This window comes from Miniopterus natalensis, chromosome 15 (genome assembly GCF_054644295.1).
Source record: "Miniopterus natalensis isolate mMinNat1 chromosome 15, mMinNat1.hap1, whole genome shotgun sequence".
Lineage (NCBI taxonomy): Eukaryota > Metazoa > Chordata > Mammalia > Chiroptera > Miniopteridae > Miniopterus > Miniopterus natalensis.
Window position 1 is genome coordinate 40,301,263 of NC_142095.1, and position 13,062 is coordinate 40,314,324.

The 13,062-nt window shown below is 35.8% G+C and overlaps 1 protein-coding gene across 1 annotated transcript in view; it reads right to left on the bottom strand.

Annotated features, from left to right (window-relative positions):
• Positions 1-13,062, bottom strand: part of DENND6A (DENN domain containing 6A) — a 52,249-nt gene that overhangs the window by 20,580 nt on the left and 18,607 nt on the right. The window contains exons 4-9 of the mRNA XM_087825044.1: positions 7,517-7,629; positions 5,182-5,262; positions 4,026-4,131; positions 3,364-3,443; positions 1,531-1,593; positions 713-768 (exon numbers count right to left, since the gene is read on the bottom strand). Coding sequence (XP_087681170.1) covers positions 713-768; positions 1,531-1,593; positions 3,364-3,443; positions 4,026-4,131; positions 5,182-5,262; positions 7,517-7,629 — 499 coding nt within the window. The remainder of the gene's footprint in view (positions 1-712; positions 769-1,530; positions 1,594-3,363; positions 3,444-4,025; positions 4,132-5,181; positions 5,263-7,516; positions 7,630-13,062) is intronic.

Here is a 13,062-nt window from a genome sequence, read left to right on the forward strand (position 1 = left end):
TTTTTTAATTTTGCATTTTGAAAAGCTTCAAACATACAGAAAAATGAAGATAATAGTGTAAGAACCCCCTTACACATACCATCTAGTGTTAACAATATTTTGCCATTTTTACTTCATTTATTTTTTCTTACTTAAGTACTTTAAAATGAAACACAAACCGTGTGACATTTCACCTCAAAATACTTTAAAATGCATCTCTAAAAAAATAAGTACATTAAAGAAAATTTTAATCCTCACCTGAAGATATGTTTATTGATTTTAGAGGGGCGGGGGGGAGACAGAGAGAGAGAGAGAAACATCAAATGGATGCCTCCCATACTAGCTCCAACTGGGGATCAAACTGGCAACCTAGGTACGTGCCCTGACCAGGAATTGAACCCGCAACCTTTCAGAGTAAGGACAACACGCCAACCAACTGAGCCACATCGGCCAGGGCCAGGGAATAAGTGCATTTTTTTTACATCATTACAATACCATTCTCACATCAAACCAAAACAATTTGTTTCTACCATGTGATACCTAATCCATATCCAAATTTCCCTAATGGTCAAAGCTCATAACATGCAGTCAGGGATGAACCACTGATTTATAACGTGAAGTATGACTATTCTGTTTTTTCCCACATTTCCTATTAAGAACATTCATTTTCTAAAGAAATTAACATCATTACAAAGCAAAAGAGCAAAGACAGTTAAAATTTTTTACTCTTTACCTGAAAAGATCCACCTCATGAACAGTAGGTAAAGTAACAGATATGTGTGTGTCTGCCTAAGAGGTAGAAAAGAAAAAATAGAGATGTCACTAAAATTTATAGAAATTGATTTTTAAAATATACCTATTTATCTCATGATCAATAAGAATATCGTCCTATCTTTTAAGGTTCTCTTCCTCTAGGAAAAGCCACAGAGAATGGGTCCTACCAATCTCCCCTAACATAGCAGAAGATCAAGGAAACACAGACTACATGGTTAAAGCATTAATTCAATAGCCAGATTAATTCACAACTGTATGAAATACTACCATAATCCTAGTTGTAACTATGTAACAGGCAAAATTAGCTTTCCTATTGCTCTCCATTTTTATTCAATTTAAAGAACAATGGGAGTGCTAATGTACCAGTTAAAACGTTTCAGATGAAAAAATTCAACCCCACCCATGAACAGATGTAGCTTTGAGAAAAATGAAAGGCAACCATAACTACAGAATCCTTTTGACTGAGTTTCCTAAAACTAGAAGTCTGCTGACCACTCTTTGTTAGAATTAAATCTTGTTGGAAAAAATATTTACTTTCCCCTTGTCCTCACAATTACAGTATAAATTCTGAGTTCTAGACAGTATTTACCAGAGAAAGAAGAAGAAAAATATCTGAGAAACATTAGGAAGTTTATTATCAATTCATTAAAATATTACTTAATAGGATATTTCAGTAATATTCAGAAATGTATCATAAACCCGAGAAACTGCATTTGCTAGTTTATAATTTGTTAAAGAGACTGTGTGCTGGTTTATTCTACCACAGTACCACACTACCTGCTGAGTTAACTGCACTATTTGAGTAGTCCCAGGTTTGTCATGACATGTGGGAATCCGTACCTTGAAGAGAAAGAAGAAATTAACTTTGGTAACAAAAGAATGCCCTTTCTATAATTTGCCAGTCCCACCACAGTGGGATCAGAAGCACTCTATCCTGCTGCTAAAAAGGTACACTCAACAATGCCTAAAAAGCCATAAAAACAAAATATTTATGTCAGATTAAAAAACTATAGTCATATTTATTTTCAGTCACAGCAGAAGTGCAGCAAGGTCTCCATACACACAGAAATTACTAAACCAATGAGAAGCAAATGTGCTGAATAATAGAAAAAGGACATCAACTTCATACTGCTTCCTGCTTATTGTTCCAATCTTTGCTTCATTAATATACACACACCCAAACACACCCTTCCCAGGCTGGCCAAACTATGGGATAAATCTCAGAGGAAACTATGAGAACTCTCAACTCAGAGCTACAAGTACTACTTTTCATGATTTCCCAGAGAAAAAACAAAATAGCTTCTATAGAAAAGAGCACATTTAAAGAGAAAATATTGCCAAAATTAAGTCCAACATAAAAATGAATTGCAAAAGCACTTAAAGCACATTCATACAAAGCCTGAGAGCAAAATGCTAATTCATTTTTAAAAATGAAAGAAAGGCCCCACCAGGCGTGGCTCAGCGGTTGAGCGTTGACCTAGGATCCAGGCGATCAGGGTTCGATTCCTGGTCAGGGCACATGCCTGGGTTGCCGGCCTGATCCCCAGTCAGGGGGCGTACAGGAGGCAGCCGATCAATGACTCTCTCATCATTGATGTTTCTATCTCTCTCTCCCTTTCCTTTCCTCTCTCTGAAATCAATAAAGATATATTTAAAATAAATAAATAAAAATAAATAAAATAAATTAAAAAAATGAAAGAAAGAAAAACTTAATAGAGAACACCACCCTAGGATGGACGTGTTTGGTCTGACATTACATATCAAGATGATTTAAGCCCGGCCAGCGTGGCTCAGTGGCTGAGCATCAACCAACGAACCAGGAAGTCACCATTCGATTCCTAGTCAGGGCACGTGCTTGGGTTGCGGGCCCGATCCCCAGTAGGGGCTGTGCAGGAGGCAGCCAATAGATGATTCTAGATGATTCTCTCTCATCACTGATGTTTCTATCTATCTCTCCCTCCCCTCCTCTCACTCTGAAATGAATAAAAACATTTTTTTTTTTTAAAAATCATTTAAGCCTGGCCGTGCGTGGCTCAGCGGTTAAGCGTCAACCTAGGATCCAGGCGATCAGGGTTTGATTCCCGGTCAGGGCACATGCCCGGGTTGCGGGCTGCAGCCGATCAATGACTCATCATTGATGTTTCTAGCTCTCTCCCTCTCCTTTCCTCTCTCTGAAATCAATAAAGATATATTAAAAAAAATAAATAAAATCATTTAAGACTAAAACCAATAGCTTTCCTAATTTCTTTTAATTTTTAGTAATTCGTACTCGATCTTACAAGTATTCTGCAATACCACCCAGCTCTAGAGGGCCATAGAGTAGCAGAATTCTAGGTGTCATTTACATTCATATGTATTATATAAAAATGACCCCCTCATGCAAACTTTACAGGATGATGGGACTGGTGGACCTTGGAGTTGTGTGGCTAATGGTTCTGTGCAGCAGGATGAATTGTGGTATCTCTGTAATTCCTTATACAAAATAATAAAATAAATAAACAAGTGAAAGCAATAACAAGACTGAATGTTACTAAGAAGTTAAAAAGCAAAACTCGTGTGCACGTCTTACAGATCTTTTAAAAAGGAGACAAATGAAATATAAGCTATTACCTTCATTACTACCCCCATAATAGGCAGGTACAATGTTTTCCCTGGCACTGGAGCAGGCCATCGATCAACATCATTACAAGCTGAAAAAACATAATAAAATTCTTCCTTAGTATAAATGGAAATATGAAAATATGAAAAATAGCATAATAGAACTCTAGTTTCTATAGAGCAGGACAACTATACTGGGAAGGATGAAGATAAAAGGTAAAAGAAAAGTAAAAGTAGTGAAAATATCTTACATTTCACAAGAAATACACCTGTTCTAGGATAAAATTGATTAATATATTTTTTAAAGCAACAAAATAATAGGTTTAAATGAGCTTTTCTATTCATTACTACTAAAATTAGCTACAAAAGCACACCACCTGGCAGAGGCCTTCTCTCTGCATTGTATGACATAAAGATTTCTGTTTAACAGTAGTGAGTATCAGAACTGTCAACTGAATATTTCTTTATTATTATCCTATGGTGCAAAAGGAGATAATAAATGATAGTCTTTGTTGTTTCTAGGTGAAGATGCCAAAAGAACAGTTGTAAATCTACCATCATAAAATTCTTAACTAATTTTTTAAAGGTCAACTTCATTTTTATCAGATCATTTCCAGTAAATTTTTTTAAAACTCTTTCATAAAGCTACTTAAGTCACACAATGTTTAACTTACCTGCTTCCAAATAAGGTTTGCTCTTTTCAAAATACTCTGGTGCTATCTGTTTGAGTACAGCGTGAAAAAAATGAATATAAGGTAGTTTGCTGATCAAAACCAAGGACTAGAGGGAAAAAAAGAAACAATGTTTTTTAAATTTCCTAATTTAAAATTTGTTTGTCATTTCTTCATAATTAATTACTAACAAGCTAAATTCAGCAAAAAGTGTGGATTCTGAAATAAAAAGACTTTTAGAGTAGATGGTTAAAAGGAAACATAAAACTATAGTTGCAGAATGCACAAAGTTTAACCTTACTACTATCCTTTAAGAACATAAAAAGTATATTCACAGATTTTTCTTCTTTCCAGGAAAAAGAATTCCCTATAAACAGACTACCATCATGGATAATTCCCAAAGCCTAGTAGTATCATTAGCAAAACATTATCAAGAATTGGCTAAATTCTTCCTAATAAGGAAAGAGTAAATTGTAATGCTTTTTTGAACTACGACCTATGACTACTCTTTTTTATTTATTTATTTTATTGAATTTATTGAAGTGACATTGGTTAATAAAATTACATGGGTTTCAGCCCTGGCCGGTGTGTCTCCATGGTCACAGGTTTGATTCCTGGTGGGAAGGGGGCAACCAATCAATGTGCTTCTCTCACATCAGTGTTTCTCTCTCTCTCCCCCCACTTCTCCCTCCCTCCCACTTTCTCTCTGAAAGCAATGGAAAAAATATCCTCAGGTAAAAGACTGTACATTTAGAGTAAAAACTATGCCTAAGATATTGCTAAAGTATATTTACTAACTCTTCAAAAAAGGATATTGCAAGCTTTTAGTTGTAACTATATTATAGTGTTTACTCTTTCTCTTATTCTAAAATGTAAAAATTAAGCAGATTCTTCTGGCTTTTAACAGTATCAAAAAAACTGTAATCTATTGTCAGGAATATAGTACAAAGGTAGCAGAAAGGTAAAATTCAATAGCAGGCAAAAATTTAGGAACAGGTGTCTATAATCTAAAAAAACACACAAAGATACAATATAAATTCTAGTATGTTTAAAAATAAAATATCAAAGACTTTATAAGGACTATTCATTCTAACAGTTTCTATTTTTCTGACCACACTGTAACAATATTTTTTTCTATTATAGCGTATATGAAAATTACCTTCTGAAAGTAGCCTCTTTTTAGAGTTTTGTCTCGAACTTGTCGGAAATACACATATCCATAAAAATAAGCAGGATCCTTCTATGAAAGAAGTGACAAATATATATATATATCTGTAGCCATCATTTATTATTAACATTAGGTTCCTTTATAAACCCAAATGGAATCATGAGGTACACACAAAGAGCTATCCTTTTCCCTAACACAAACAATAATCAAGACAGTAACAGCCAGAAAAAAACCTCTAACTTGCCCAAAGATGAAATAATCATTACTAAGGTCATATTTTCCCCCTATAGCTTACTCCGTTTATGTTCTTTTTTCATAGTTGTACTAGTTAGAGGGAGTTATGAAACAATCAAACTATTTTCCCCAATGCTTTATATAGGCTTTTTTTTTTAATCCTATCTACACTTTTCCATTAGAGATCAGTCTTAATGAAATGAAGTATTCTAATAGAAAATTTCAAGAGAGAAAACAAAAAGAAGTTAAATACCAATCTGAATGTTACATAGCCAGTTATATTTTTACCCAACAATAATGAAACACTGGAATGCTTATCAACATACAATTTGAAAGGTAGTTACATTCCAAAAAACTTACGAAGTTTTAATATCCTAATGGAATGAATACATTTTGGCCCAGTCCCTTATTTGTCATTTTTTAAACAAATACTTATTGACCACCTACTCTGAACAAGGCATTATGTTAGAGAAGATGAAAAGATGCATAAGACACAGTTCCTTAAGGAGATCACAATCTAAGAAGGATGAGAAAAGTACAAAAATGACCATTATGGAATAGGAGGGCAGGTGCCACGAAAAAGGCACAAAGTGTTACAGAGAGGCCAAGCGGGAAGACATTATCTGTCTATGTGGATCAGTAAAGATTTCATGGAGACAGCTAGTTTTGAATTGGGCATTGATGGATGGATATGATTTAAACAAAGACAAAGACATTCCAGGTTTAGAGGGCAGGAGTCTCAACAAAAACACACAGACACAGAAAAATACAAGCTATCCCAGAAAAAAGCAAGACAAAAGTAGTTCATTTGGGCTAAAATATGGCACATGTATAGAAAGGATATGAAGTTGGAAACTGGAGAGGTAAAGGCCTTATTTTAGAAGGCCCAAAAAGTGAGGACAAGGAAATAGTATTATCATTAGCTCTTTATTCATTAAGCAATAGGTAGCCATTTTAGGTTTTATTTATTTTTAGATAATATGTATGTACACTTTAGCTGGCAACACTGTATAAGATATATTGTGTTGAAATGTCTTTAGGCAAATTTCATATTCAATAGATCTTAATTTCCTCATCTGCAAAAGGAATGCTCTCAGAACCCCACTGGGAAGATTAATGAGATAATATATGCTTCTTGATAGTGCCCAGAACATAAAAAGGTCTAAAAAATGTAGTGATTATTATCATTGATTCAAATATGTTAACAGTGATAGCAAAAGGTCATAAGGGAGTAGATGGCTATAAGAGACATTTCAAAGGTAATATCTTTGCTAACTGGAAGAGGGTTCCTGTGGAAGCAGGTAGGTAAACTATAAATGCTGATTTTAGGCAAAATATGTCAAGTTCATATTGGATGTGCTGATAGGACATACAGATGGAAATGCTCCTCATGCAATTAGAGATGTAAGTGTGGAGTACAAAACAGAAACCTACACTCTGGCATCATTGGAATTATTAAAATTATTTTTAATAAACAATAACTTTAAAACAAAGCAGGTAGGTATTACCATGGGGAATCTTCAACTTTGGGTGATATTTACTGGTATAGTACCACCACCCTGCCTCCACAACTAAAAACAAGGAGTTACTGCCCAGGCCAGGTGGCTCAGTTGGTTTGGAGTATCATTCCATGTACCAAAAAGGCTGCAGATTTCCAGCCAGGGCACATGCTGAGTTTGCAGCTTCCATCTCCAGTAGGAGCACATACAGGAGGCAATCAATTGATGTTTCTAACATCGATGTTTCTTTCTCTCTCTCTCTCTCTCTCTCTCTCTCTCTCTCTCTCAAATCAATGAACATATCCTCCGGTGAAGATTAAAAATAAAAATAAAAATAAATAAACAAGGAGTTATTAACAAATGAAAGAAAACTACTTCAGCATTCTAATCAATTTCTATAACTCACAATGGGCATTACATTTCAAAAACAATAACTTTACAAAGTATCTTTCACTCAGTGAATCTTATGAATCAGACTTAGAAAATTCAGCAACAAAACAAAAGCAAAAAATTTCTGAATGCTATAAGTAACTAAGTAACTGAGTTTTAAAGTTTCCTCTCATTGGATATTCTTCTATTACTACTTTTCCAACCTTTAAGTAAACTGGTAAATCTTTGTCAAATTGATCCAGGAAACAATGCAGTGACACCCTCCTCCCAGAAGACTGTCGAAATCTAAAACAAAACTGGGTATCTCCAAGACAACCTAATGAAAACAAAAATGAAAGAAATTAAGGATAGCACAGTATAACACTTACTTATCCAGTTTCATCAAATGTTAAGAGCAGCAGAGGTCCTTGCAATAATTTAAGCCCATTCTATCATGTTTTAGAGAAGAGAAAGGAGATTCTGAGTTCAAATTACTTGCTCAAAGCCATCTTCACTGGTTAGAGGCAAAGCTGTTAGTAAAACATGCATCTTAACTCTTAAGGCCCTCTATTATTCTTCCTATTCCATTTTCCTCATCCAATTAAATTTTTTGAAAACTGTTTGCATGGAGACTCACAAGCATAATAATGAGCAAAGAAGCCAAATACAAAATAATACATATTGTTCAAATCCATTTATATAGTTGTTTTTTTAAAAAAAGCAGGCAAAACTATAGTGTTTAGGGATGCATGTTGGGTGATAAAACTATAAGGCAGCAAAAATCTTATTACTATAAGAATCAGGGTAGTGGTTATTTTTAGGGGGAAGGGAAACAGTGTTTGGGAGGGGACATGAGGGGGCTTTTGAGGCACTGGCAAAGTTGTATTTCTTTACCTTGTATGTGTTTTCTATTTCACAATAAGGCTTTTTTTAAAAAGACATAATATAGCCAACTCAGGAAGAGCTCAAGTAATAAATTTACCATTTTATCATTTTGATTAAAAATAACTTTTAAACCTTAATAACCTTTAATCATTTTGGCAAACCTCTTAAAACATGTAAACTTTACCTAAACTGACAGGCAATAATTACAAAAAACTGAATACTCTAAAAAGTAAAAGATACATGAAGTAGCTTGTCACTCAAATTTTTCCAGGTTACTATATTTAAAATTAATAAGATTATATTAATTATGAAATATGCTCAGGATTTTATTATTACTTATTATAATGCACAGAAGTACTTTAGCACATGAAGTTCTCAACAAAGGAAGTAGGAACTTGGTAATAGGTTTAAGTTTGTTTTTTTTAAAAAATACACTTTATTATAATTCCTTATGAAGTTAAAAACAGAGGCAGAACCTTCTAGATAAAGGATTGTAAAACAAAGGGCCATTCCATTAAGAATCAAACCTTCTAAAACATTCCAGCTTCTAACATGCAGTCCTCCTACAGTCACAGCTATAGGGATTTTATCAGCTTCTGAATTCTCAGGTGGAGAAAGATGAGCCATGTTTTTTTTAGGTAGCAAAACTGATCATTGCTCTTAACTTTCTGGTTGATTGTCTCTCCAATGTATACATTTGCTATTCCTGATCTTTGGTGGTGTGGGGGGGAGACATCTTGTTTATTTGCATCATTTCCTATGCTTATTCTTTTTTTTTTTTTTGATTGATTTCAGAGAGAGGAAGGGAGAGGGAGAGAGAGACAGAAACATCAGTGATGAGAGTCATTGATCAGCTGCCTCCTGCACCTCCTCCCCCCCCCCCCAACTGGGGATTGAGCCTGCAACCTGGGCATGTGCCCTGACCGGGAATCTAACTTCGATCTCCTGGATCCTAGGTCAATGCTCCACCGCTGAGCCACACCAGGCCGGGCTCCTATGCTTATTCTTACAAGAGCTAGATGGTAGGGGACAGCACAGGGCACAGGCACTGAAACTTCAAAACACTGACATAAAAATGATTTCAGATATAAAAAGGAGACGGTTCCCTGGACCTCAATCCTAATGTTACAATCAGTAGGATGATATCAAAACTCAAAATCCTTGATACACTGAGATTACAGGACACTGATCTCCCAGAGATATTTCTTCAAGGGCCATAGGTAGATTATTATCAACTGCAGTTGACTTGACTCTGGCCAGGAACAGAGAGGCTGCATGGTACATACACTGGTTATTCTCCAGAGCAAGTCCAAATAGGAGAAAAAAGGAGGTGCAGAAAAACCTAACACCAGAAAAACCTTCATCTGGCCAGAGCCCCAATATGTTTAAGTTTTTAAAAAAGCAACTCAGTGCCCTGGCCAGTGTGGCTCAGTTGGTTGGAACACTGTCCACCAAAAGATTGTGGGTTCAATTCCCTGTCTGGGCACACACCTAGGGTTGTGAGTTTGATCTCCATGCCCGGTCTGGGTGCATGTAGGAGGCAACCAGTCCATGTGGCTCTCTCACATCGGTGTTTCTCTATCTCTTTCTCTCTCCGCCTTCCACTCTCCCTGAAAAAGCAACAGAAAAAATATCCTCAGGTGAGGATTAACCAAATAAAAAAAAAAGGAAAACATAGCATTGTTTTAGTTCAACAGATTTACATACTCATAGCTTAATTTTGTTTTTTAGAAGACACTTATCGTAAAAAAAAAAAAAAGGAAAGAAAAAGAAAGAAAGAAAAAAAGAAAAAGATCCACTGAGAAGTACACACTAATTTCTCTGGGACCTTAACAAGATAGAACAGGGAAATGCAATGGATTTTAAGAGATATTATAATATCTGGAAAATATAAGAAATGCTAAGATTTGTGAAAGGGAAGTAATGACACTCCCATAGCCTTAAATCCCTACCCACCTGGCTCCATTCCCAAATCACAGGCATGTTGTGAGAACTTTCCAGTGACCAGCTGCACCCACAAGCTGTACAGAACTGGTCAGGAAACTAGTTTACCAGGTTAAAAAGGCTTTAATAGTGTCCTTGTGAACTGAAGTAAATGGTTTCCATTTTATGTTTCAAGGATCTGTCCATTCACATATGAAAGGTTACTAAAGAAACATCAATTCCTTATCTGGCTTTGTTGAGAACCTTAGTTCTCCATCCTGGCCCCGCCATTATCCGTCATCATAGGAAAGGAGGCATTACAGATTGGCAACCAGATTTTTCACATTTGCCTTGCAGAAAACGATACCTTAGAAAGGGCAGGGCAATCATGATACCCTACAACCTCATCAAAAATAAATCTAAATTGTCAGTATGACCCATTCAGTTTGTCAATATAACAAGAGACTGCAGTTCTAAATAAGTAACATAATGAGTGTGGTCATGAGAAAAACGTTATGATCTAAGGAAAGAGAAGCCACAATCAATGGGATCTAGTTGAAGGTCTGTCAATAATTAGCCTTCTAGAAGTCACTTAACCTAAGGTTCACAATTTCCTTAACAAAAGTAAGGAGTACCATAGGATAATCACTTAAAGTCACTTCCAGCAGTTATATTCAATGATTCTAAAATAAAAGTCCACAGCAGGCCTACAACTGTACTGAATTTCAAGCATCAAGCATCCTACCCAATATATTCACTAAGAAAACTAAAGATCTACAAAGCTCCAAATAGACCTAAAAGTTATGCTGTGTGTCACAGCTTTCTGATTACAGCATCAAAGTGAGAGAACATATTAATGGAAATGATTTTTTTCTTTATATTAACCAAGGTATAAAGATGAACTTACACAAGTTTTAAGATTAAATGACAGCTCTCTAAGGAAAATACACCTTAATGTGAGTTCTTGATCAAGAGCAACATAAACCCTTTCCCATGATTAAATACCAAGTGTTAAAGAAACAGCAAATCTGCCCATTAAGACCCCATAGCTCTAGGAAACATTCCATTTTAATTAATCTAACACAATCTTTATTAGCCTAGAAAACTGAACTAATAACCCGACACTCTTTAAACCAAGGAAATTTCTGTAACCTTCCCCCACCATCTTTTTCCAAATAACTAAATTCTTATAACAGAAATCAAATAGAATCTTGGGTGAAAATTATTTTCATTATTTTGAAGAAGTAATTTTTTTCCTTCCAACATATGAGTTGAGCACTAATATTTATTGAGTGCTTACTCTGTGCCAGGCACTGTTCTAAATGCTTTAGATACATTAATTCATTTGGTCTTCATGCTTCTCAGGTAGGTCCCATTATTTTTCCTATATGAGGAGTAAACCAAAACACAGAAAGGTTATGTAATCATCCAAAGACATAAATCTGTTAAATGGCAGAGCAAGAATTTAAACCCAAGAAGTCTAACTCTACAGCTGGTGCTCTTGGACCACTACTACATTGCACTGGCTCTTTCAAGTCAAATGGACTTCAAAACACTACCTCCATTTATATGAAATATCCAGAAAAGGTAAATAAAGTAGATAGGTGGTTGCCTAAGGCCAGGGTGGGGGGTTGGGAGGATGACAAATGGAGTATGGAATTTCTTTTTGGGTGATGTATATTTTCTAAAATTGACTGCAGTGATAGTTGCATGATTCTGTAAACATATGAAAAATCACTGAATTATACACTTTACATGAGTGAACTGTACCTCAAACTTTTTTTAAAAAAAAAAAAGCTTAGAGAGATCAAAAGCTTCTTCACTCAAAAAACAAAAGTCCTGACCAGTTTTGCTCAGTTGTCAGAGCACTGGCCTGGGCACTGAAAGGTCAGGGGCTCGATTCCCAGTCAAGGGCATGTAGCTGGGTTGCAGGTTGTCCCTGCCCGGTCAGGGTGCGTGCAGGAGACAACAACTGATGTGTCTCTCTCACATCGATGATTCTCTCTCTTTCTCTCTCTTTCTCTCTCTCTCCCCCCCCCTCTGAAAAGCAATGGAAAAAATATCCTTGAGTGAGGACTTAAAAAACCCCCCAAAAAACAAAAGCCAGGCCAGTGTGGCTCAGCAGTTGAGCATCGACCTATGATCCAGGAGATACTGGTTCAATTCCAGGTCAGGGCGCATGCCTGGGTTACAGCTTATCCCCCAGTAGGGGGAGTGCAGGAGGCAGCCGATTAATGACTCTCTCATCATTGATGTTTCTCTCTCTCTCTCTCTCTCTCTCTCGCCTCTCCCTCCCCCTCTCTGAAATCAGTAAAGATACATTTTTAAAAAAAGAATTAAAAAAAAAAATCATTCTGAAAAATGCCTCTCAGATCAGAGTTCTTAAACTTGCAAAACATCTTGCAAAACAGTTCATTCAAGTAAGCAACCAGTCCTTTCAGTCATGGCTCCTCCTATGTGAATGTCATGATATTTTAAAATATCAAGGGCACAGAGTATTTTGCAAGCTTCTTTTACATCTTCCAATTACACCAAGACTGCAAAGCTAAAGGTAAACATATTTCCTGTACCTAAAATATCATTTAGAGATTTAAGAAAAAAAGCTTAAATATTTTTCCTAAAGGGAATGGACAACTTTAAAGATTGCTATTTGTATTATTAGCACAAATACATAAAGCAGATCAGAATGCAGAAGATGAAGATAAAACATGAGACTTCAAGAGCTAGCCCTATCCTTGGCCTTCAGCTCTATGCACTCACTCTCCCTGTTATTAAAGTGGTTGAGTTGGAATTGCTGAGAAGTGGGACTTTAGATCAGGGCTTCTCAAAGTGTAGTCCATAGACTGATACCAGCCTGCAAATCTTGTTACTGGTCTATGATGAAATAAATATCCAAAGTGAGACTAAGTATTTAGGAACTCTTACAGCAACTTGATATTGTCATGACAAATCTGGACTTTTA